At 44.1% G+C, this 27793-nt stretch overlaps 1 protein-coding gene across 1 annotated transcript in view; it reads right to left on the bottom strand.

Annotated features, from left to right (window-relative positions):
• The window catches only part of RBM46 (RNA binding motif protein 46), a gene marked incomplete at both ends in the record, with an annotated part of 57232 nt that overhangs the window by 8460 nt on the left and 20979 nt on the right, over positions 1-27793 (bottom strand). Inside the window, 2 exons of the mRNA XM_081333246.1 lie at positions 3057-3524; positions 4889-5050. Coding sequence (XP_081189372.1) covers positions 3057-3524; positions 4889-5050 — 630 coding nt within the window. The remainder of the gene's footprint in view (positions 1-3056; positions 3525-4888; positions 5051-27793) is intronic.

Genomic DNA, 27793 nt, shown 5'->3' with positions numbered 1-27793 from the left:
GTTTCAAAGAAAGATACCCAACAGGACAGATTACAATTACTTAAAAAAATAAAAGAAAAACCCATATTCTAAACAAAACAGAAGATACAGTAAATTCCAATTAAGTTTAAATGCCAAGAATAAGGGAATACATTTTAAAATAAGTTATCTTAAGAAATTAATGGAAAGAAAGTTTTTTAACAGAAATCTCATGGTAATGAATTTTATGGCATTAACTTAGGGGTAGTCAGACTGTGTGGTGCTGTGTCCCATATTAGATCTCCATGAATTATAAAGTATCAGTAATAGCTGGAAAAACAAACTTTCTCCGGTTATGTATGGCTTTGAAAATTCCTAGTAGCTGGCTGGCAGTGTTGCGATCTGAACTCCTCTCATTAAATGGAAGCAAGGCAAATTGGGAAAAGGCTACTGCTGAGTTCTTGGTGTTTTCTAAGCTAGTAAGTGTATACAGTAATTTGCTTGTGGGGAGCAAACGCACACTCTCTAGCATTGATGATGTTACTTACTCAGATAATGAAAGATCTGCAAGCAAATAACCAGTCTCAGAGATCACCAAGGGCTCCACAGTTAAACCCTGAGCTACATATATGTGATTCTGTTGAAAATCTGCTGAACCTTCACTCCTAGGAAAACTAACTGGATTTCAAGGGCATGGCAGCTGGCAAGACAGTTCTTGAAAATGATGAAACACCCCAAACCGCATTTTGCCCTTTTCGTTCGATTCTCTCCTGCCACGTTCTTGCTTGGTAACATCTCCCCCTCCTCAAAAGAAACCTTTAAAGCAAAGCAATGGGGAAGCATTTTAAAGAGAAGGAGGTAAAGGAAAAAGTGAGTGAAAGTAGGTAGAAAATAAGCTAGAAATAATACAAGGGAGATGAGGTAAATTCGGAGGTTGGGAATTTGCCACTTGCTCTCCTGACACTTTTATTAATCTGGATTCCTGATCAGTGGTTCTCGTAGACTTAAACCATATTGACACAACTCTAAGACAGAATGCAAATATGGAGATTCAATCCCTGGGAAAATCTAGTGAGCCTGCCACTTCAGTTCCTGAAGCTGGTACTGAAAGAAAATGGTGGCTATGTCAGCTTTAAGAGCCACTGCCTGAAGAGCTTTACAACATGCCTAGTTAGTGAAGGAAAAGTGACTGGAATATGACTACTTAGCACCAGAGGTGATTGAGGTACTAATACAGCACATGACAAGACAGCTTCTTGGCTTGCTGGTTATTTAGACTTAGAATAACATAGAGCTGGAAGGGACCTTGGAGGTCCTCTAGTCCAGCCCCCTGCTCAAGCAGGAGAACCTATAGCATTTCAGACAAGTGACTGTCTAGTCTCTTTTTAAAAACCTCCAGTGATGGAGCACCCACAATTTCTGAAGGCAAGCTGTTCCACTGGTTAATTGTCCTCACTGGTAGGAAATTTCACCTTAATTCCAGGTTGTTTCTCTCTCTGATCGGTTTCCAACCATTGTTTCTTGTCTTGCCCTCTGGTGCTCTGGTGAACAGTGTGGCCCCCTCTTCCTTGTGGCAGCCCCTCAAATACTGAAATACTGCTATCATGTCTCCCGTTTCTTCTTTTCTTTAGACTAGCCAAACCCAAGTCCTGCAGCTGTTCTTTGTATGTTTTAGTCTCCAGGCCTGTGATCATCTTAGTTGCTCTTCTCTGAATTTTTTTCCAAACTCTCAACATCTTTTTTTGTGATATAGTGACCAAAATTGGCTGCAGTATTCCAGATGTGGTCTTACTAGGGTTTTATGAAGTGGTACTAATACCTCATGTGATTGATTCTATGGCTCTGATTATACAATCCAGGGTTGTATTAACTTTTTCGGCTGCTGCTGCACACTGCTGGCTCATGGTGAAGTGATTGTCCACTAGGACTCCAAGGTCCCTCTCACAGTTACTGTTTTTAAGCCAGATCTTCCAGTAATAAAGAGCATTGATGTGTTAAGCCTCTTGAACAAGGTCAAGAGGCTTCTGCCCTTTCCTGGCTGTAGCAGTTGTCCAATAATAGTAGTACAAGCACTTATATAAGGTATGTTGTTTTTACCAGCAATTACTCAAGAGTTTTATGTTGCACTCTTCCTTGTCTTGAGCAGGTACTCTTCTAATGCCCATTGGTCATTTGCTATGTGGGTATTTTCTCTCTTACCTTAAGAGCTGGCACTCTAGAGATAGAGTACACCCTGCCTGCCTGCCTGCCTTTTAGCCCATCAAAAATATATATGAAGTGTACCTGCAAAGTTGCTTACAAAATATCAACTAATTAGATAAAATATCAAGTCAGAGATTGAAGTAAGTGGTTTATGACATAAGATTGATTTTTGCCATTCTTATTTCTAAAACTATTCATTTTTCTATACCATGAGCTCAGAACACAACTGTTTTAAACTCTGTTAAAACATTGAACATTCAGGCTTTTAAAAAAAAATAAGTTGATTTGACTCTACTGTAACCCAAATACAGTACAATTAAACCAAAATTAAGTTTGTACCATGAATAAGGGGCTGAATCCATATAATCTCACTGCAGCTAAAAAAAGTAATCCAGAAAAGAGGAATGGTCCATGACTGAATTAACAGTAAAAATACTATGCATCATATCATTAGCTATCTTGGCTAATTTGCCAAATTCTAAACCATGTTTTCCTATTAACCCTCTAGGTTAACACAAATATAGATCATGATACTTGATCATGCACAGATGTCGCCTATAATTTCCACCATCTTTACAAAAAAATACATCTCTGTTGTACAGCAAGTGAAATTTGCCTACTTACCTTCAATTAAGACTATTCACTTTTAAAACAATAATATACAAATATCTACATTTGGTAGAAAACAGGAGGTACTTCCAATTTTTACAATAAAAGTACTAGGAAAGAAAGACTGCAAAAGAGAAATCTATAACCCGAGGATAGCATAATACACTTCAGCCATGTTTATTTTTCTTAATATTGAATACTGAGTAGCTTTTACCATAACTTAAACATACTGTACATGTTCTCAACAATACGATTAAACCTTCTATGTGAAGAATGGACATATTTACCAGGAATTAATTTTCTCCTTGCCATAGCTGCAGCTCTGTGGGATTCATATTCTACAAAGGCAAACCCACGATTTTTTGTCTTGTCCGTTGCACTTGGATATACAAGAACATCTACAACACCGTCAGTGACTTTTTTCATTTCATCCAAGATTTCTTCTTTCTTCTTTTCCTTTGGAATGGCTCCAATGAATAGTCTGCAGTTATCCAAGCTTATACAAACACCAATAAATTTTCCAGGACGAATCTCATAATTATTAAGGGTCTTAATGGCAAACTGAGCTTCTTCTTTTGTTGTATACATTACAAAAGCATATCCACGATTCTCACCGCTAAATTCCATCATCAATCTAAATTCATAAATCTTTCCAGCTCGTTCAAAAATAGGAACTAATTCATCCTCATATATATCACGAGGAATTTTTCCCACAAAAACTTCACAGCCTCGGGGTGGTGGTGGACCTTCCCAACCTTAAAAAAACATTCAACACATGTGTATTAATTGATACTAAGAAAAAAATCCTGGCCAATTATTTATCATATTATTTCACTGTCACTTACCTTAAAACAATTTGGGAGGTTTTCATGTAATATCCAACAGATTATACAAACTAAAATGCTAGTGCACTATACAAATACTGATTGTCCATCAGCTCTCCATTATACATGGCTTGTATTATCTGGTCTAAATTTATTTCTGTGACTTCTATTTAAACAAAGACCCACTATTTTGATTTAAATTTAGTCCTAAATACGAATAATAAAGAATATAGCCTTATCGTACTTGGTTCAACTGGAATACCTAAAATTAAGTAAAATATTTTAACTTAAGAGGGAATTGTCATATTGTAAAGAAATGCAATGTGCACTCCCATGGTTATTCAGTACAGATGTGCAAAGAATTATGAAAAAAATGTGTGCAGATAACTTATTGAATAATCTATTCTGAACATGCCTGGTTGGGGGTTCTGGTCTATATGTGAAATGAAACGGGTCTGTTTTGTTCTAGACAGAAGTGATGATGAGACAGCAGAGAAAAAGCCAAGGTTATCAGCAGCTTAGGAAGATAAGGGGACAATGGAAGGGAACACTTGGGCAAAATACTTAGGAAGCAATGGGAAGAAAGCCAGTGGGACACTACAGGGCTAAGCTGGCAGTTGAGAAGTGGGAAGGAAGAAATAGTGCCAGGAAGATAGGTGATTTGATGGAGTATGCCACACTGGGAACTATGAAGGATATAGAGTACAATGTACACCCATACCTGCCCCACCTGGATTTTGATTCTAGCAACCGTAGCTAACCTGAAATGGTTCAGCAGAATATTTGAAATTAAATGATTTCAGTTTTAGGGGGAGGATAATTCTACATTTCACACATACCTTAACCATAAAGATTGCCAGCGGACAATACCCAGGGGGAGGGCCTTCTCTGTGGGTGCGCCTGCCCTTTGGAACCAGCTGCCTGTAGAGCTTAGGACTGCCCCTGACCTTCACTCATTCCGCCGGGACCTGAAGACCTGGCTCTTTGAGCTTTCGGGCCTGGACTGAGAGTATTACTTGGGGTTTTAATTGGATTCTAATTGGGATTTTATTTATTCAAGGTTAATGTAATCATTTTGTTTTTAATTTTTGTAATTTGTTGTATTGTTTTTAAAAAACCTTGTGAACCGTCCTGAGTCCTACGGGAGAAGGGCGGTATATAAGTTTAATAAATATAAATATATATAAATATATATAGCTAGGCTACCACTTAGGCAATATTATGTTTTGTGCATATTAATCATTTTTCAATTTTTTCCAAAACTAATATTTTGAAATGAAGCAATAATCAAATACCTGGTGGAGGTCCACCAAATTTTCGTTGTCCATTTTCTTGAACCATATTATAACCTGTCTTCTCCATAAGAGCCAATAAGGCAGCTTCATTCTGAGTACGAGATCTAACTTTATTACATCCATTTATTACATCTGTGTGTTCTTCATTCATTTCTGTAACATCTTAAAGAGAACCAATGGTAGTTATTATATACATGGAACTCATTCCTTAGAAAACAGTTTACGTGAAAATCAAACGTTTACATGTATAAATAATTTGATATTAACTTCAAAGAAAAGTAAAGCTATACCTGTATAGAGTAGCAAAACTTTCTGAAGCTGATTTATTAAATATTGATTTTGATTACACAGGTTTTCTACATGTATAGTATGGTTTATTTCTGATTTTACCGCTACATTCCTCAAAGAATCAGAATGCTATATATATGAAAATGAATGCAGGATAAAAATGGCAAACTAAATCAAACTATCCAAATAATGCATACTGTACATTAAATTAACATTGAAATCATGTTGTTCATGAGATTACAGAAAGCGCTTTGAGAAATCTAATGTCAAAAACCTCCTTCATCCAAACTCTTTCCTAATGGAATCTTGAGGATAACATATATCACTGGAATAGGGCAAATCCAGTTGAAATTTGCTGGATGCACAGACCTCTACCCTATGGATAATTTAAGGTGGGATTATAGGACCAGCTGGTCTAAATTATTTTTGGACATCTGTTTTACAAATTATGTTGAAGCCCTCTGAGAAAGAGTTTGGTGAGTTATACTGGGTAATGGTGTAAACTCAAGTAAAAGTCCAATCTTAGCCCCAGAAGCTGTCTTGATAACTTAGCCCAACCTACTTCATAGTGTTGTTCTAGTTGGGAAAATTGGAGGAGGAATATGTGAACACTACTTGAGCTGATGGATGAAAGATGAGGATATAAATTTAACATTAAATATGAATAAAATTGTGAATATTCAAATGTTCATATAAAATATACCTTTTTATAAATATCAACAGTATCAAAAAGCTATAATACTTTTGTTGATAAATCTCTCACATATATACATATACACAAGGAAGGAAGGATGGATGGATGGATGGATGGATGGATGGATAGATAGATAAACTGGGTAGAAATTCAATTACTTGATGGTAACTACAAGAGACTGAATTCTATTCAAATTCATATTTAACATGCTTGCTTTAGGTAAAACAAATCAACAAAAATATTATAAAAATAGTATTTGAGTGTGTACAGTTCTGTATAAGAATGAATCTTTATTGTTTTACAGTAGAATTTCATTTAAATACCTATTAATCAAGTACCAGAACTGAAATGCTTCATTATGGAGAACTAAATTCATATAGTGTGATTTCAAACATCATATTCAAATTAATCCAGCATTTATTTTATAATTTGGGATTGAAAATTGAGTAACAGACTGGTATACAGTATTCCTCAACTTAAAAGTCACAACTGGGACCACAGTTTTATTGCTAAAACAATGGAGTTAAGCCAGTTGACTCCAATTTTATCACCTTTTTTGCCATGGTTTTTAAGTGAATCACATGGTTGTTAAGCAAATCCAGCTTTTCCTATTGACTTGCTTGTTGAAAGCCAGCTGGGAAGATTGCATCACATGAGCCTCGCATGCTGCAACTATCATAAACACGCACCAATTGCCCTTAATTTTGATCACATGAACATAGGGATGCTGGTTGTAAGTGCAAAGATCAGGTGTTAAGTCACTTCTGTCAGTGCCATTATAACTTTGAAATTTCATTAAATGAATGGTTGTAAGTCGAGGGTTACCTGTGTATACTTCTAAAACATACTTTAAAGAAATAGTAACCAAAATGCATTTTTCCAACTTCGAAATAGCTTGCTTTTTTCAACTCAGAAACAGGTCAAGCTGCTTGGCAATCTTAATACAATGGATTTTAGAAGCATATTTTTCTACTGAAGAACACTGAAAAATAGCTATCACATATTGGTTTTACATAGGAAGGTACAGTAGAATTTAAAGACAAATCCTAAACTAGTGGTGGTGAATTAAGTAGATTAGTAACAAAAACTGCTATCCCCAAAGTTCTGCCAGCTTCAGAGCTGGCAAGTTACCTTTTGCTAATTTGGTTCATTTTAAAATTCTTAGCTTGATAAGCAAGGCAGGAGAATTTTTCAATGGACTGCTCAAAAAACAAAATGGGCTCAGACATACAATGGTAGACTTATGTCAAGAGTATGCTAACCATTTCATGCATGAATTAGATTTCTGCCTTTTACCAATGTTTAAATTCTCCCTGGGAAAGTAGTATTTTCAAAATGGGTATCTGCAGAAAGCCTAGCTTATATCGAAGTGGTATATGCATTGTGGTATCACAGTACAAATTATGCTGCTTGAGCACTTGCATCAGATGCTATGACATAAGTGCAAAAAAGGATGAAGTCTGCAAAAAGATAAACAGTATTACATCAATGCTTGATCAGGGGTCCCCAAACTCTTCAGCTAATTGATTCTTCATTAAGTTTTAGATTCTTCATTGACCCTAAATGTTTATTAAGTGAAAATAATGTAATACATCTACTTTAACTTTACTAATGCTACGAATATTAACAAAAGAGACAAAGTTGCTCTCACTGGTGGCTATCCAACCTGGGTAAAAAGCTAGCCTGCTAGCCACTTCTCATTCAGGACTAGGGACTCACATGGACCTCTTCAGAAATCCCTACTGACCTCTAGCCATTTATTGACCTCTCGGGTAATCCTATCAACCTGTGGGTTAATACTGACCACTTTGAGGAGCCCTGTTTCAAACTGTATTTTAAAACTTGTTCCACTATCTCAGGGGTTGCCACAAAGAAGAGGGAGTCAAGCTAGTCTCCAAAGCACCTGAAGGCAGGACAAGAAGCAATGGATGGAAACGAATCAAGGAAACAATATAGAACTAAGGAGAAATTTCCTGATAGTTAGAACAATTAATGAGTGGAACAACTTGCCTCCAGAAGTTGTAAATGCTCCAACACTGGAAGTTTTTAAGAGATTGGACAACCATTTGTCTGAATTGGTATAAGGTTTCCTGCCTGAGCAGGGGGTTGAACTAGAAGACCTCCAAGGTCCTTTCCAACTCTGTTATTGTTATTATTCTATTAAAACTTACATACTACAATGTTTAGAGTACTTAGGAGAAAAAAATAAGCAGCTTATATGCACACATTAGTTTAGAAAGAATGATTAAAACTTACAAGATTTTTTAGGTTTCTATAATCAGTTCACACTGCTCTGTAGCCCTTTGAAATATCACACTGTTTTCAAATAAATACTTTAATATATGGCTGCACAAACAGAACTCTGATCAGGTTAATATCTGTGGACAAAAATGAAATTTCAGGTAAACAGGTGGCATTAAGTTTACTACTTATTGAAAGTATAATTTCATTCTGTATAAGACAGAACACCAATAAACTAGAAGATTCAATTTTATACAGACTTTTCTAAAATCAAGCAAGATACGATCACACTTGTCACTTTTTAATCCCTGATTCATATAAATAGACCAGGTTAAATAAACAGAACAGTTTTTATATTGAAAAAAAAGAAATTTCAGATGCGGGAAGGGATAAGTACTATTCATCCCAAGCACTTTTCCTAGATATGGAAAGCTAACTTGCTTGGACAACAGATTTCACAAGTCAGTTCCATCCCCTTGAATGTTAAAATTACAAATAGTGAATGGAGGAAACTTGATAATATACCTTTTACTGTTCTAGCATACACCTTGTGTTTTGTGCATTTCTTACAATGTATGGAGATTGTACATCTCTATATAAAAATGTATATTCATCACTTTTAAATTTCTGAATCAAAATATAATCTAAAGCGTAGCTGAAAGGCTACCGTGAAAACACAGTATTGGAGAAGTTCTATAAATGCACTCTGTATCAGACAGTAGGGAGCTTAGCTGCTAATAGTTAAGAATTTCATAAAGAACAGTATTCTGCAAAAACAAATCTCTATACAGGTTAACTGCCAAATTGCTTTTCAGATGCCTTAGAACAGGGCTGTCAAACTGCCAGCCCCTGGGCCTGTTGCATCATGCAGAGGCCGCACCCACCCCAGCTCCAGCAATGCAAAAAAAGTCACGATACATCACGACACGTCACATGATGCAGTGAGTTTGACACCCATGCCTTAGAATGTAAATCAGCTACACTTTAGAACATGGGTGTCAAACTCACTGTATCATGTGACATGTTGCAACACATCGTAACTTTTTTTCCATTGTGGGAGCTGGGGTGAGCGTGGCCTCCGTATGATGCAACCGGCCCATGTGCTGGCAGTTTGACACCCCTGCTTTAGAAGATCACACACTGATCACCTATGACAATATTTTGTAATATAAAAACCATTTTCACATGTGCTACATCAGACATGTCAAACTCGCAACATGTGACATCACACAACGTATCAGAGCTTTTTCCCCATTTTTGGCAATGGGGTGGGCGCGGTTTCCTTGTGATGCGTAGTTTGACACCTCTGTGCTAGATGAAAGCTAAGAAGTTGCTTCTTAGTTTGGAAAGCAATCACTATATTTCCAGTCTTTAAAGTCATGAACCTGAAGATTAAAATATATGAAGATATTATGCAAATATTTTAACAAAATTACTAGCCCTGCTTTTAAGGGTTTTATTTGCCATTATTTGATATTCAAAGAGAACATTTGGTCATGCACTATCCTGATATCCAAGATTAAAGATATAAAAATTCCAACTGAAAAAATGCTTGCAAAAAATGAAGACAATATAGTGTTTTCTTATTGTCATTATTTTAAGTTGCCTGTTTCATTCTGAGCCTGATTATAAAAAATCATAGGTGTATTTGAAGGTAGCCTGTACTTGCAGAGGCTGATTTTTGAGGCCTAAGTGAAATAACTACGTATGGATCTACATCCAGGTGTGCTATATAATTCTTAGCACTTTGTAGTTGGACTAGCTAGAAGATAAAAATGAGGACTGTAACAAAAAATACCTGGAGGCAGGATTGGAAAAAATGCTTTAGAACTATGACTGGCTTTAGGAAAAGCGTCAAGCCAATTCTCTTTAAATTGGACTTTAAAATTTGGTTTTATAGGTTTAATACTTGTCATGTCACCGCCCTGAGTCCTCTAGGAGTAGGGCGGTATATAAATCAAATAAATAAAAATAAATAAATAAATGTAGATAGCTTTATGGGCTTTTCGTTTTATCTTGGTTTTAATGATTTTGGGTTTTTTTAAAGAACAGAATGACATTCTAGTGTCTTCCAGTAGTCAGTAATAAAATTATAATTGGCTATATCCACCGATTAATCTATAGCTATTTTTCAACTGTACTTTCTTCCTCTATACACATATTACCGCGATGTTTATTACTCCAGCCTGGCCCTCAACCTCCCCGCCATCACAAGAGTTCCTCTCTGCCTCAACGCTAGAGTTGTTCCTTTCCATTTTCTCCTCGACTACTGCTAACACTTCATTTTCAGCTTTTACCGACAAATTACTTAACGGACAATTTATTACTATTATTGGCTTAAGTATCCGCTTAAATTAGCGCCCAAGTTCGAAAATAGGCACCGTTTAAACTTCTCTTAATATTTCACACGGAGCACTATTTCTACTCTTTCTATAACCACGCTCTTGCTCCCTCAAGCAAATCCTCATTTTTTGAGGCGCTGATCCGTTTGTGTTTCTACTGGTCCTTCTAAATAAAAAGACGTGCCCTGCACGAGGAACTGAAAATACTGCAACGAACGTCCCACCCGAAGAGTTGGAAACGTAGCATGCACGACGATAAGCGACGCCTCGTCGTTCAAGCGTACTGCCCAACAGCGTCCGTGCCCTACAAACTAGCCTACCGCTCCTTCCTGTAGAGGAAACGGGCTAACTTGCAGCTACCGACACGCCGTCTCACTAACGCAAGGGCCCGCGCAATTTTCAGGCAAGCTCTTCCGAACTTTTTTTTTATTGCCTTTTGCTTTACAGGATTGACAGCACCTCTAACCAATTGGGAATGAACTAGCGGGGCTGGCACTTAAACGAGGTGGGAAGATTCTCTTTCCCACTTGGGTTTCAAAGTGTGGGAGAGGATGGGGCGGAGTTGAAGTTGGGAGATTCGTTATTGGGAAGGGCGGGGGTGAAGAGAGAATGCGGGCGGTGGTAACGTTTATTCCAACGGACAAGAAAACTCTCCACCGTTACTGCCAGTGCCTTACTGCGTATAGTCTATAATTGCAAAGTAATTGGCAATTTATAACAAATTAGACCTACGACGAGGCAACCTTTTCTCTTAAGAGAAACCAAAACATCAGCTTACCAAGATTTCATCTGCCTTTCAATAATTGTATTCCTAGAAGTAAACACATTTAAACAACTCAACTTGCTTTGACGAACTTTTTTTCTGTCATGCGTCTATGATGTAGATTTCATTTTGTCCTTGGTCCATGGCAGAGAGCTTTTAGTTCTTAACAGTAGGGGTATTAATCATTTCCCTTTTATTGGGACAACATACAGTCTAGGTTATATAATTATTTGATTGTTCACCATCAAATAGAATCGATTGTTGTAGACAAACATTAGGGAAAAGTTCAGCCCAATTGTTTTGATGTCAGCTCTCTGAAATAGACCAGACTAGAAAATCCAAATTATGAATGCTAATACAGGTAGTCCTTAATTTATAACAGGTTGCTTATTGACTGTTTAATATTATGATGGAGCTATGTAGAAGTACTTACAACCTGGATTTGAAGTTCTGATGGTCCGCTCTCCCCCCAGTCATGTGACTGAACTTCAGTGCTCAGCAACTGGACCACATTTACAGCCACTTGCGGTGTCCCATGGTCATATGGCTTTTATAGCATTCCAATTTTCAGCAAAACCACACCCAGAGAAAACTATTGATTTGCTTAATGACCTCAGTGGCTACTTTATGATTGTTGTATTTGCTTAAAAATCATCACAAAAAAAATTATAATTTTTTTACAACGGTCACAACTTACAGTCATGTCGGGCAAGGCTCCATTACAGTTGCAAATAAATCAACGACTAGTTAAGTACTGTGAGAAGAATCCAGAGAAAGAAATATTTTGGGGAATATTAAAAAGGCAGAATATATTTCCCCAAAGGAATAATGGAGAAGATCTAAAAAAAGATAGAAGCCAGCCCCCAGAAACTAGCCCCAGCCCCTCTCCCCCATGCAGAACCTAGGCAGAGGCCAGCTTTTAGAAATGCAGATGTAATAATCCATTCAGGAAGGTTGGAGCCAGGAAGCTATTAGGAAGACAAAGACACCTAAAATCTACATACTCCAACCCAAATTCTAAGGAGAGAATTGACAAGACTGAGTGGCTGTTCGTGCCGGCATCCCGGGAAATTCCGATTATTCCATATCTGGCCATGGGGGGTGAGCTATAACCCCCCCCCCCGTAGATAGGGCGTGCAACTTGGGGGTCCTAGATTCACAGCTCTCTTTGGAAGAGCATATTGGAGCTGTGACTAGGGGGGCCTTTGCCCAGGTTCGCCTGGTGCGCCAGTTGCGACCCTATCTAGACCAGGATGCCTTGCGTACAGTCACTCATGCGCTCGTGACTTCTCGTCTAGACTACTGTAATGCTCTCTACATGGGGCTGCCCTTGAAGTCCACTTGGAGGCTCCAACTGGTGCAGAACGCAGCCGCGTGAGTTGTGCTGGGGGTTTCCCGATACACCCATGTTACACCTTTGCTCCGCAAGCTGTATTGGCTGCCGGTTGCCCTCCGGGTGAGATTCAAGGTGTTAGTGATGACTTACAAAGCCCTACATGGCATGGGTCCGGATTACCTACGGCAACACCTGCGGCCGGCGTCAACTTCCCTCCGTCCAGTGCGCTCCCACAGAGAGGGCCTCCTCAGGGTGCCTCCGATCAAAAAATGTCGATTGGTGGCCCCCAGGGGGAGAGCGTTCTCTGTGGGCGCGCCAGACCTATGGAACCGCTTGCCGGTTGAGCTCCGGATGGCCCCCGACCTTCGCTCCTTCCGGCGCGATCTAAAAATGTATCTATTTGAGCAATCTGACCTGGTCTGATGGGTTAGGGTTGGGGTTTTAATACGTCTTAATTATTGTTTTAACCTTGGGCATTTATTTAATCGTTTTTAACTTTTGTATCCTGTTTTTGTATTTATTGCCCTGTACACCGCCCTGAGTCCTTCGGGAGAAGGGCGGTATAAAAATATAATAATAAATAAATAATAATAAATAATAGGATTAACCCACCAATACCAAAAGGGCACACTCAAGACTCAGGTTAAAGTACATGACACAGGAAATACAAAGCCTCAAACAGGACCAGGAAACAACCTCAAAAGCCCATGAAGGTATAAAACCCACCATTCTCAGCTACATGTGGTCAGTTTTTCCAGAGCCATCTTTCTGTCTGACTCTTCAATAAACTACAACCTTCTTTCTAAAGCAGTCTCCATGTTTGTGTCACGACGTCCTCTGCCAGGAAACAAAAGCACTTCAAAAGGAACGGGTAACAAGGTTTATTTCTTCTCCAAAGCAAACCGCGGTAAAGTCAGCGTTGAGGCACCTAGCCTCAACGCTCTTTTATCATGTTACCACACCCTAACCCCACCCCTTCAAAGCAAACCGGCATCCGCCCGCCTCCCCATAAACACCCCACCCATCACCGTGCATAGCCACCACCCATCGTGTGCACTGCTGCAGCCCGTCAAAGCCCCTCCCAGGTGAGTTCTGTCCTTCCGCTCCCTCGCGCGCCCCAGTCCGTGCTGGTGTTGCGGGCGTCAAACTCCCCCCGAGTCCAGTAACAGAGGGTGGCGAAATAGGCACAGCCACACACCCCTCCACAGTCTGCTGGAGCGTGTCCAACGGTTCAGCCCATTGCTGCTCGGGCGCCATCCGCAGTCCAGCGTCGGCCAGCTGCTCGGCGGGAGTGCAGCAGCGCGCTCCGTGAAGTCCGGGCAAAGCCACGCCCCCTACATGGGCGTCCGGGGTCCGGGAAAGGTGCTGCCCGGGCGCGCCGATCAGCTGGGAAGCGGCTGGCCGCTCAGCGGGGCTGCGGCGGCATGCTGAGGCGGCAGACGAAGCCACGCCCATCGATCGATTGCCCGGGGCCCGACGATCCGGAGTGGGTGCGCCGATCAGCTGGGCGCCGGCCAGCTGATCGGCGGAGCCGCGGCGCGCTCCGCGGTGCTCGGGCGAAGCCACGCCCATCTTCCCAGCGTCCAGCTGTCCGGCGGAGCCGCGGCGCGCCTCACAACGATTTGGAGGGGGTGCGGAGATCAGCTGGACGCCAGCCAGCTGATCGGCGGAGCTGCGGCGCGCTCCGCAATGTTTGGACGAGGCCACGCCCATTGCGGCAGGTTCCGGGGCCCGACGGTGGCAATGTCGAGGCCCGAGCGGGCGGCGGACCGGCGGGGCTTGACAGTCGGCTCCCCCTACCACCTGCCCTCCTGCAAGAGAAGAACAGCAAGACAGTTCACCGTGAAGACAAGCCGCTGAGCCCCCAGTGCTACCCCCCGGTTTGGACGGATGTGTTCGGTGAAAGGCCGTGACCAGACGATCTGCCTGGACATCCCCTTTCCACACCCATGAAGCGTCTGCCAACGGGTATCCTTTCCATAACACGAGATACTGTATCTGGCCCCTCCGTACCCGAGAGTCCAGGATTGCCTGTATCTCGTACCGATCCCCGTGAACAGGCCCCGGAGCGATCCCACTCGTCCTCCCTGTTATCTCCTTAGCGGGCTTTAGTAGGCTACTATGGAAGACGGGGTGGATCTTCCCTAGGAATGTAGGCAATCGTAAACGGACAGTCACGGGGTTGATTACCTGAACTACCTGGAAAGGGCCAAGGAACCTAGGACCTAGCTTCTTGCTCGGTACCCGTAAGCGCAAATATTTGGTGGACAGATACACCCACTCCCCGACCTTAGGGGTGGCGAAAGGCTCCCTTTTCCTGTCTGCCTGCTCCTTCACCCGTGCCTGAGCTTTCACCATCGCCTCCTTAGCAGTTTTCCAGACGGCCCCCATGTGGTGCATCCACTCCTCAGGCCCGGTGGGTGTCGCCGACCCCTGCCCACACTCCGGAACAGGGACAAAATCATATCCCGCCACCACCCGGTATGGTGTCAAACCCGTGCTGCTATGCACGGTGTTATTGTGGGCGACTTCCGCAAACACCAGGAGGTCTGCCCAGTCCGTTTGCTGGAACGACACATAGCTCCTGAGGAACCTTTCCACCGTGGCGTTGGCCCTTTCAGCGGCCCCGTTAGTGCTTGGGTGGTACCCGGAGCTGAGGCCCTGGGAGGAGCCGATGTGCCGTAGAAACTCTCGCCAGAACTGTGCTGTAAACTGGACCCCGCGGTCCGAAATAATCCGTCGGGGAACCCCGTGCAGCCGATAGACGTGAGTCATAAACAGTCGTGCCAACCGTTTGGCGGACGGCAGCCCCTTGCAGGGGACGAAGTGCGCCTGTCTGGAGAAAAGGTCGATGACCGTCCAGATTACCGAGTATCCTCTGCTGTCCGGCAACCCGACAATGAAGTCCATGGCGATGTCTTGCCATGGTCGTACGGGGTCTGAAACCGTCTGTAGCAGACCCAACGGCTTCCCGACACGGGGTTTTGCTGTGGCGCATACGTGGCATCCCCGGACGTGGTGTTCCACGTCCGCCTTCATGCACGGCCACCAAAATTGACGGCGTGCTAAGTGTAACGTTTTCAGGAAGCCGAAGTGACCGGCCTGCTTGGCGTCGTGACAACGGCGCAAAATGGCGGGGCGTAGTGCCTGAGGCACATACAGCTTATCCCCGTGCCAGGCCAAGCCGTCGCGCATAGTCAGAAGTCCGGGATGCTCCTTCAGCCAGGCGTCTGTTGCTAAGGCCTCGCCCATGGCTCGGGACAAATCGTCCCCCACGCTGCAGACTGCCTGGGTCGCGCTCGGGGATGCACTAGGCGGGATGAGTTCTTGTATAACCGCTTCTCGTTTGGTGTCGTATTGCGGCAGCCGTGAGAGTGCGTCAGCAAGGAAGTTCCGCCCCCCCGGTACGTACTTCAGGACGAAATTGAAGCGCCGAAAAAAGAGAGCCCATCTGACGTGCTTGGGCGCCAGTTTCCTCGGGGACTGCAGCACCTCCAGGTTCTTGTGGTCTGTCCAGACCTCGAAGGGATGGACAGCCCCCTCCAGAAGATGTCGCCATGTCTCCAAGGCCGCGCGCACGGCGAACGCCTCCTTCTCCCAAATCGCCCATGAGCGTTCCGCCGAAGACAGTTTTTTGGAAGAGTAGGCACAGGGTTGCAGCACGCCCTCCGTGTTTCGTTGCAACAGCACAGCCCCTACCGCGACATCACTGGCGTCGACTTGGACCACATACGGACGGTCGGGGTCGGGATGTACCAACACCGGCTCCTTAGCAAACAGGGCCTTCAACGTCTCGAACGCCCGTTGACACGTGGTGGTCCATGCCAGCTTCAACCCTGGACGTGGTTTCTCCCCGGAGTTCCGCGTCCGCAACAGGACCGTCAGCGGCAGGGCTGTTGCTGCAAAACCTGGAATAAACTGGCGGTAAAAGTTCGCGAACCCCAGGAAACTCTGAAGCTGTCGCCGCGTCCGCGGCGCCTGCCATTGCAGGACGGCTTCCACTTTGCGAGGGTCCATTTCTATGCCGCTCGCCGACACGCGATACCCCAGATAATCCAGCCTCGTCTTGTGGAACTCGCACTTAGTGAGCTTCACATAGAGGCGGGCAGCCAGCAGCTTCCGAAGCACCTGGCGCACGAGGGCGCCGGCCAGCTGATCGGCGGAGCCGCGGCGCGCTCCGCGGTGCTCGGGCGAAGCCACGCCCATCTTCCCAGCGTCCAGCTGTCCGGCGGAGCCGCGGCGCGCCTCACAACGATTTGGAGGGGGTGCGGAGATCAGCTGGACGCCAGCCAGCTGATCGGCGGAGCTGCGGCGCGCTCCGCAATGTTTGGACGAGGCCACGCCCATTGCGGCAGGTTCCGGGGCCCGACGGTGGCAATGTCGAGGCCCGAGCGGGCGGCGGACCGGCGGGGCTTGACAGTTTGTTTATTACCATCTTGAAGTGGACTAAAGAGAAAGTGTACTAAAGTCATTGTGTAAACAAACCTATTCCTGTCCTTAGGTGATCAAGGTAGCCATAACCCTGTAAGCGTAGCTGCATGTATTCCCCTGCAACTGTCTTATGCAAACTGTCTTCTGATAAGAATGTGCAGGATGTAACCATATAAGGAACAACGTATAACAATGTATAACTAGGAATTAGAGGTGTATAAATATGTCTGTTCATGAGCCCTTCGGGGTTCAGACCCTTTGCTTTGTTTAAGCCTTCTGAACCTGCGCAATAAACCTTTCCATTCCTGAAGAGCTTGCGTGAGTCTCTTCTTTCTACAACAGGACTGTGATGAAGATTTTTCCTTCAATAATACTTTTATTATGGAGTTACAATAACAGAATCTTGCAAATCTGAACATGTTTCCTCTTTTCTCCCTTTATCTTCAAGAAAATCAGGGAGGGTCAAATCTAAGGTATTTTTTGCCTTGGACTCAAATTTCTTTTATTTGACCATTGTTTATCCTGTTGTTCCTCGAGGATACTGTTACAATCAATTAAATCTATTTAGGATTAACACAACAAGAAAGATATTGCTCCAAAGTAGCGCTTGCCTTTGCAATTTCATCATTGGATTGTGAGTGATGCACTTCAGACTTGCAAGAAAGAGCATCAGCCTGCTTATTCTATGAGCAAGGGACATAAGTAATACAGAAGTCAAAACGAAGGAAAACGTTGTGTCCAGCTGATCTGATATGTGATTTCTATGAAATCTGTAGATAACCCAAGTTCTTGTGGTCAGTCTAAACTTGTAGAGGACATAGAAAATGGCCTTGAGGGGCAGGAGGAAGGGCCACTACAAAAAGAACAATCAGAGGTGGGAATATTAAAAAGAATATTATATTTCCCCAAAGAAAATCAGGCCCAGTTTTTCTTAAAAAACCCAAGCAGAAACTAAGCAGGTAAGTGGTGCTTCAGCCTATTCCAAGAGACTAATGTGAGTAAACCTGTCATACAGATCCCTCCCCCCCAGATTACACAAAATAAAAGTGAAGTCAAAGGAAAAAAGCCAGAATAAGACTCAAGAAGAATGGAGTTTTGACCATCTTACTGAAATCTGAAACAGAATGTACTTAAATAGATAATGTTATGTATGCAGGCACCTGCATAGCAACAGCCACCAGGGGGTGTTGACCTGAACGGTTTTGGCGGGAAACCTAGTTTCGGCGGGAAACCTAGGGCCAACCCCATTGGCTGGCCGCCTACCTGGCTAGGTATTTAAGGAGGCCAGGTAACCCTCATTCGCCAGTACGCTACCCCCCCAATAAAGAGCTGAACACGTACTCCGGCTGGCGTCTCTTCCTTGCGTCGGACCCACTACATTACTGTGCCGACGAGGATGGGATTCTGCTAACGGAACGCACCGCACGCTGAAGGAAAAGAGGAATCTTTCCCTTCCTCCCCAACGCGACCGCCAGCCACCGCAACTGGCCACCGCAAGACACCGGCTCAGGCCGCCACGCGAGCAACAGAACCACACGCCACAACGACCGATGGGACGATGGCACGAGCTGGGCAACCCCGCGAGTTCGACACCTGCCACCTGGAGAAATGGGCCCGGTACCTGTTGCACGTCGAGCTGTACATGAGGTTTAACCAAATCTCGGAAGACGGCTCAAAAGCGGCAGCCCTGCTCTGCCTAGGCGGACCCACACTCCTCGAGGTCGCCGCAAACCTGTTCGCCCCAGAGGCCATCGATACCATCTCGTACCGGGACCTTGTCGCTAAGCTGAATGCCAATTTCCGGCCCCGCAGGTCCAAGTTGGCTGCGTGATCCCAGTTCGAGAAGAGGGACCAGCGTCCCGACGAGTCCAGGTCCGACTTCATTGCCGCCTTACAAGAAGCCGCCGTCGCCTGCAAGTTCTCGAACTTGGAGGAGCGGCTATGAGACAGGCTGGTTTGCGGCCTATGGGACACGAGGCTGCAGGAGTGCCTGTTGGAGAAGGAGGAGGTTTCACTCCAGGAAGCCCAGGATGCCATCCTGGCTCACGAGGCGGCCTGCAGGGCCGTCCAGGCGGTCCAGGAAGCCAAACCCAGCAGCCAGGCAGCCAGCATCCACCAGCAGGTCGCCTCAGCCGAGGGTGAACAGAGCATCGACCTCCTCCAGCGGAAGTGGACCCCCAACCATTGAGGCGGACGCCCGGACAAGCCCAGGCCCTCTAGCAATGCAATCAAGTTGCAGAAGTGCGCAGGATGTGGCGGAAACCACGTGCGCAGCCTCTGCAAGTTCTGGTCGGCCATGTGTTGGGCCTGCAAGAAAACAGGCCACATAGCCGCGGTCTGTCATAGCTGCTGCCCCCGAGAGGAGATCCATGAGCTGCAACCGGAGGAATCGCCGTTCGAAGGTACTGGGGCCCCGACCAAAACACGAATTGGCTACGTTGAGAGCCGGCTGGCCATCCACCAAACGGGTAGCTGCCGGCTGCTCAAACCCAAAATTAGACTAACAATCCGCTTGCAAGGCATTCCTTGCAGCATGGAGCTTAACTCCAGATCCGTGGTCTCCGTCATTTCGGACGAGACCTTTAACTACATTAATGGCCGGAGCAAGCAGCGGATTAAATTACGGCCTTCAAATTTAGCCCTGACTGACTTCCAGAACTCGCCGGTCAAGGTAAAGGGGGAGGCCACCGTTTCCGTGGGGTTTAAGAGTCGCGAAGAGCACCTGGAGATTGTAGTGGTAGAAGGCCGGAGAGCCAGCCTAGTCGGCCTAGACTGGTTTGAAGCCCTGGGAATCGCTGTCTCCGGGATCCACCGGATCCAGGGAGAATCCATCGAGGCCGTCTGCAAAGAGTTCGCAGACGTCTTCGATGGGACGCTGGGCAGGTACACAGGGCCCCCCCCATCTCATTCAAAGTGAACCCGAACATTCCCCCCGTTAGGGTCAGGCTGCGGCGAGTTCCCTTCGCGCTCAAGCACAAGATCGAGTGCGAACTGGATAAGCTGGTGGCCCAGGGAATCTTAGAGCCCGTAGATGGGGGGGAATGGGAGACCCCGATAGTCACCCCACTAAAAACCAACGGGGAGGTGAGGATCTGCGCCGACTACAAGTGCTCAGTGAACTGTGCCCTAAACCCGCACGCTTACCCAGTACCCACGGTCAGCCACGTTCTCGCTTCCCTCCAAGGCGGCGCCATCTTTGCAAGGCTCGATCTTGCACAGGCGTACCAGCAACTCACGGTCACCCGGGCAACGGCTGATGCCCAGACGATAGTGATTCACAGGGGAACGTTCAGGGTGAACAGGCTGCAGTTTGGGATCAGCGTAGCTCCTGGCATTTTCCAGGAGATCATGGAGAAGATGCTCAGGGGCATTCCGGGGGTTTGTCCTTATTTTTATGACGTTCTGATCGCAGGAGCATCAACAGAAGAACTGGCAGGTAGGCTGAGGGAGGTACTAACCAGGCTGCGCACTGCTGGGCTCAAATTGAAGAGGGAGAAGTGCAGCATAGGGGTCCAATCCATGGAATTTCTGGGATTCAGGGTAGATGCCAAGGGAATCCACCCCACAGAGTCCAAGGTGAGGGCAATCAAACTGGCACCCACACCCAAGAACAAGGCAGAGCTACAGGCATTCCTGGGCCTGCTGAACTTCTATCACACATTCCTTCCACACAAGGCAGCCATTGCAGAGCCACTTCACAGGTTACTGGACAAGCAGGCAGCATGGGTCTGGACTTCCGTCCACGACCAAAGTTTCAGAGCCTTAAAAGCACTACTGTCGGACAAGTCCACAGTAACCCACTTCATTGAAACAAAGCCCATATGCATCGCGTGTGATGCATCCCCTTATGGTGTGGGCGAAGTACTAAGTCACCTCAAGCCTAATGGGGCTCAAATCCCCATAGCCTACTATTCCAGGACGCTGTCTGGAGCAGAAAGGAACTACGCCCAAATTGATAGGGAAACCCTGGCAATCGTGGCCGGAATCAAGAAGTTCCACAATTATCTGTATGGCAGGGAGTTCACTGTCTACACAGACCACAAGCCCCTGCTAGGCCTATTCACAATGGACAAGCAGACCCCCCCCAAATACTGTCCCCCAGAATGCTCCGGTGGTCCATCTTCCTTGCAGCTTACAATTGCTAGCTGGTGCACAAGCCAGGGAAGGAGATGGGCCATGCAGACGGCCTAAGTAGGCTACCCATAGACACCACTGAACCAGACCCGGCACCAGCAACACAAATCCTAGACCTGCAGGAACTATCAGAATGCCCAGTACATATCAAGGACATTGCAACCAGCACAGCTGCCGACAACATCATGAGCAGGGTACACTCATGGGTTTGCACGGGGTGGCAGGACAAGTCTCCAGGGCCTGAGTTCCAGGCCTATTTCACCAGGCGACACGAGCTCTCCACGCACCGGGGTTGCCTCCTTTGGGGAAGCAGGGTCATCATTCCCACCACAGTCCGGGGCAGGGTATTGGAATCCTTACATGAGGGACATCCGGGGGTGGTTAGGATGAAGGCACTGGTCAGAAGCTACCTCTGGTGGCCAGGGCTGGACAAGGACATTGAGGAACGGGTCAAGGCCTGTTACACATGCTAGAGATCCAGGCCAGAGATGCCTCATGCCCCAGTGCACAGGTGGGAAGCCACACACACACCCTGGTCTCGCATTCACATCGACTATGCGGGGCCATTCCAGGGCCAACTGTTCTTAGTGGTAGTGGACAGCCACTCAAAGTGGTTGGAGGTAGTCCCTGTCCCCAACATGACCTCAGCAAGGACAATCCAGGTGCTCAGAGCCCTCTTTGCCACACATGGTCTCCCCGACGTAATTGTGTCTGATAATGGGCCTCAGTTTACCGCTACTGATTTCCAGGCATTCTTGAAGGCGAATTGGATTAGGCACGCCACCTCTGCGCCCTTCCACCCGTCGACTAACGGGCAAGCTGAACGGATGGTAAGGACAAACAAGGACGCACTCCGGCACATCATCAGCGGGGACTGGCACCCCAGACTGGCGAAATTTCTGCTTGCCCAACACACCACACCATGCGTTGCTACCGGAAAGAGCCCGGCAGAACTATAATGGGGACGGCACCTCATCACCAAGCTTGACCGTCTGCACCCTCACTGTGTGGCGGCAGAGTCGGATAGGCCATCAGCACACAGGGTACTCAATGTGGGGGACCTGGTCTGGGCAAGGAACTACAGGACAGGGCATCCATGGGTTCCGGGGACCGTGGTTGAAAAAACTGGGCCTCTCTCTTACATCGTGGGGGTGGAGGGGGATCGACACATAAGGCGACATATCGACCAACTCAGAGGAAGGGTCCCTGAGTGCACCACCCACAGCCAACACGGTAGCCACACCCCAGGAGAGGTCAGGCCAACCGAAAATGACTCAGAACCAGAACTAGAGGAGGATGGCCTCCTACAACCAACGCTGCTCAATCCAGCACAAAGGCATCGCGAGCCCGCTGCCCAAGTCCAGGGCCAAGCCACACCCAGACGGTCCACCAGACACCGGCATACCTAGCGGACTATGTGTGCAAGTGACCACCCCACAGTTGCATTGTATTAACACACAGTGTATATAGTTATGTAGTTAGTTATAATATTGTTCTATAGTTCTTATGTGGTTCTTCTCTAAGGGGGGAGGGGTGTTATGTATGCAGGCACCTGCATAGCAACAGCCACCAGGGGGCGTTGGCCTGAACGGTTTTGGTGGGAAACCTAGTTTCGGCGGGAATCCTAGGGCCAACCCCATTGGCTGGCCGCCTACCTGGCTAGGTATTTAAGGAGGCCAGGTAACCCTCATTCGCCAGTACGCTACCCCCCCAATAAAGAGCCGAACACGTACTCCGGCTGGAGTACGTGCATTGGACTCACTACATTACAGATAAGATGTGTATGTTGAACACAAGACATTGTTATGAACTGAGATAAAGAAAAAAATTTAGTCATTAAAACTTAGTATAAATATTAATAGCTAATTTGAATATTGATTTGTCCATAAAGGTCATGTAAAGGTGAATAATGTAGACCAGCTAAATATCTATTGTTGAAAGTAATAAATAGGTCTATATGGAATGTTAAAAACAAAAATTATCAGTTTAAGCAAGAGATAGCAGATACAAAGAAGAAGAAAAAGTATTAAATATTGAAATAAAAAGAAATTTTGATTACTACTTACAAAAACAACTGAAAATTAGCAAAAAGAAAGGATATCATATTGTATTCTTAATTTGTTGACATAGAGGGTGAGAAGTTAAGCTGATGGGATGTGTATTTTGAATATTAGATTTTGTGAGGAATGGTGATAGATGAATTAGGAGTATATTAAAAATCTTGGGAATGATAAATATCAAACGTTAAATCTAAATGTTAGTGGAAATTAAAATTGAAAAATCTATTAGGTCATTGATTGTCTAAAAGATTGTATGTTAAAACAATTAGAATATGTGTAAACTAAAAACTATGGATATATGTAAGAAAATTATTTTCTATGTGATTGATAGGATGAAACTTGTCTTTAAATCTACAAATAGACAGTATATATGAAGGGAAAAAGAGAGGAAATGTTTATGGTAGCAATTTGAAATCTGTACTAATGGTATCTGTATGTAATTGAATTACTACTACCCAGCCACCACGTTGCTTTTCAAATATGTGAATGTAATATTAGAAAATCAATAAAATTTGAAAAAAAGTGAGGAAGGGTGGAAGCATATTCAGACTTGCAAGATTCTGTTACTATAGCTCAGGGGTCTTCAAACATGGCCCTTTTATGACTTGTGGACTTCAACTCTCAAAATTCCTCAGCCAGTGTGCCTGGCTGAGGAATTCTGGAAGTCCACAAGTCATAAAAGGGCCACGTTTGAAGACCCCGCTATAGCTGTTACAATAAAAGTAGTGTTGACCTAAATGGCATTAGTTTCTTAATTGGGTTTATCTTGTAGGGGTGACAAAACCTGAATAGAGTGCATTGCCCTTGAAACAGATGTCTCCAGTGCTAAGAATTTCTCATTTAAATCATTATTTCTTTCAGCAAGCAGCATTTATTTAGAACAAAAGGCTCAAGGCAGCAATTCTAAACCTGAAACATCTTTACTTAAAGGTAAATTGCTCCCAGGCAAATTAAAAGCAACTGTTTTATTTTATTTATATATTTTTTATTTTAATTCCATTTATATCCCGCCCTTCTCCGAAGACTCAGGGCGGCTTACAAGCTTAGCAGTAGCCTTCATTCTATGTATATGCCTGCTTGTTAGGGCTTTCACACACACCCCCAAGCGGCATTATTACAAAGTCAGCTTAATTGCCCCCAACAATCTGGGTCCTTTTAACAATAAAAGGGCAAATGTAGCACCAACAGAGAAGAGACTGACAGGTGAAAAATTTGAAAGCTATAAAAGCTCGATATATTTTGGGATCCTCTTGGAAGAATCCCTTTTTAAAGTGGAAAAAATTATTGTATGAGCTGCAAAATAATGTATAAAATGCTGATAAATGTTAGAATATCTAGAAGACTAGATCTTTTAAATGTCTGTATCACAGTCTTTAGAAGTAAAAATAGAAATAGAAAACTTTATTGGCCAAGTGTGATTAGACACACAAGGAATTTTTCTCCAGTGCATGTCTCTCAGTGTACATGCAAAACAAAGTAATCATAATGTCATACTAATAATCATAATGATACCAATAAGAGAAGGTAGTGGAACAGATGGGAAGGATAAAATGTAATACAGCCATACTATATGAGTAAATATACTTAGACATAAGACAGTATTGTGGTAATTAGATATTCAACAGAACAAAAGCACAAGGAAAAAAAACTTGTCTCTAGTTGTTTTGGCATGCAATGCCCTATAGTGGTGTCCTGAGGGGAGGAGGCAACACAGTTTATGTGCAGGATGTGAGGGGTCTGTAGATATTTTCTCGGCCCTCTTTCTGACCTGTGCAGTATACAGATCCTCAGTGGAACACAGGCTGATTGCAGTAGTTTTTTCTGCAGTCTGAACTATCCATTGGAGTCTGTACCAATCCTGTCAGTAGCTGTACCAAACTAGACAGTTATAGGAGTACAAGCGATAGACTCAATAATTCCTCTGTAGAACTGTATCAGCAGATCTTGGGGCCTTTACAATACAAAATTCAGTAAAAAAAAGAGAATTAGTTTAACATAACAATTTGTTATTGGGGAAGGGAAAATGATAGGGCAATAAAACAATGTATCTAATTAAAAGTTTTGCACATTTGTATAACTTGGTGCAGGCATTAAGCTTGCTGATGTGTGACTGTGGGGTTAGCACTCCATAAAAAATTTAACAAAATTTATCTGTGTGGCCCTTTTATTTAATTGGGGCACTCAGAGCACATTTTGGGGCATCATAGAAATAGCACAATATGAGAATATGAGCAAGAGTTTCAGATCTTTAATATTTCTTGGGGATGCTGCAGGATAATGTACGAGTTGGCCTTAAGTTCCATTTTGAGGTGATCAGATTGATCACCTGACTCTTACCAGTAGCAATCTCTTGGTGCTGACTCTTAGCAATTTCCAATAGGTTCTATTCCATCAGTTACGTATGCTAATAGCCTATCTTTACCACAATGTTATCTGCATATTTCAATTAACCCTTACTCTTCTGGTAAGGTCATTAAAGCCAATTTCAGTGTAAACTTTTTATGCCACTGTAAACTGGCATAAAAGATCACATAAAGGTAAAGGTAAAGGTTCCCCCGCACATGCGTGCTAGTCGTTTCCGACTCTAGGGGCCGGTGCTCATCTCCGTTTCAAAGCCGAAGAGCCAGCGCTTGTCCGAGGACGTCTCCGTGGTCATGTGGCATGACTAGACGCCAAAGGCGCACGGAACGCTGTTACCTTCCCACCGTAGTGGTCCCTATTTTTCTACTTGCATTTTTACGTGCTTTCGAACTGCTAGGTGGGCAGAAGCTGGGACGAGTAACAGGCGCTCACTCTGTTAAGCGGCACTCGGGATTCGACCCGCCAAACTGCCGACCTTCTGATCGACAAGCTCAGCGTCCTAACCCACTGAGCCACCGCGTCCCGATAAAAGATCACATAGATAGTCATTATTCTCTAGAATTGGAACTGCGGATTTGACAGCTCTGTTGCACCTGAGATTCACCTACAGAAAATTATCAGTATCAAGGATATATAAAACTCAAACTGAGTCATGAAAACTTTGAATTTCTCTGCATTTCTACTGTATTTATCAGATAAGAAATCAGGAGAGCAAAGTAACATAGTCCAAGGAGCACTGTGGCAGCTGATATAGCCTGGGATGCATTAGAGCTGGGATGTAGAGAGTTAGATCTGTGCCATGTGTTGTGTCATATGAGCAAATGCTTGAGTCTGTTGGGTAATTTGGACATCTTTCTGGCTCTGCTGCATGTCTACTAGATTCTTATAGTAGAGAAAGCATTTGCAAACTGTTGAGCAATCAACAGCACAGCAAATGAATCAGTCATTGGATCTAAGTATTTGAAGCATGACTGGCTATGTTGTACAGGGAATAAGCTTTTATTGGAATTAGTTCCAGATATTTCTTATAGCAACCTTAATTGGAAAGAGTCCAAAGAACAAGGTCCTCAGAGTTCTAACTAGTAATATTTATTAGAAAATGAATTAAGAGTGCAACAGAAGAATTTTATCAGCCTTCTTTCAGTTGAAAAAAATGTTATATAATTTAAGAATAAGATTTTAATTCAAAATTTTCATACTTCTTTGTAAAAGAAGAAAAGGCTTGCCTCTTTTTTAAAGATAGGTCAATCCATACCTGTTGATAGTGTTAGAAACATTTGTTAAACTTCTTATCAGTGTGAACATTAACTTGGTATTATGCAAATGTTGCAAATTGATACAAATGACATACTTTGATATTTAATGTAGAGTAGGAGCCCTCAAACTTTTCAAATGGGGCCAGTTCATTGTCCCTCAGACTGTTGGGGGGGTGGACTATAGTTTGAAAAAAAATGATTATAGAACAATATAAAATGAAGTATAAAGTGAAAAAATGAAACAAGAAAAATAAGTTGGTTAATTATTTGAAAGAGTTTTTAAGTGAAGAAAATATACAAGAGGATACTTTTAAAAATTGTAAGAGGGAAGTGGAATGTATTTTAAAGTTTTTATTAATAAAAATCTATTTGAGTTAATTGTTTGTCTATATTTGAATATTTTCTTCTGGATCCATTTTTTTTTGCTTGCACCGAACGAATTCCTATGCACACTACACATAACTTATTTGTAGTGCAAAAAAACCTGGAAAAAATACAATATTTAAAATGAAAAATAATTTTAATTAACATAACCTTATAACCTTTCAGTGGGAAGTATGGGCCTGCTTTGGCTTATGAGATAGTCAATGTCTGGTTCCATATTTGTCACTGCTAGTCGTAACAAGTGATGCAAGTGAGCATCAGTTAGTCTGGATCTGGTTGGAGATTTCAGATGTTTCATTCAGGAAAAAGTGTGTTCACAAATATAGGTGCTGCCAAAGATGGTTGCCATTTTAAGTGCATGGTTCCTGAAGTTATGTCTGAGAGGGGAGAGATGCTGTCAGGTCCCCAAATCCTCATTGTTTCTCCCGCATAGTTATTCTACCTTTGGGGCCTGCCATTCTGCTGTGGGGAGGGGGAGCATGCTTTTGCTTGGGATAACTTTTGCTTTCTATTTTGCCTCTTCTGCCTCTATTCCAGACATGTCAAACACAAGGCCCGGGGGCCGGATCCGGCCCGCGAAGTGGTTTCATGCGGCCCGTGAAGCCATCCTAGAAA

This window comes from Vipera berus, assembly GCF_964194415.1.
Source record: "Vipera berus genome assembly, chromosome: 7".
Taxonomy (NCBI): domain Eukaryota; kingdom Metazoa; phylum Chordata; class Lepidosauria; order Squamata; family Viperidae; genus Vipera; species Vipera berus.
The sequence above is the reverse complement of the archived record's forward strand: the minus strand, read 5'-3'. Positions and strand labels throughout refer to the sequence as shown.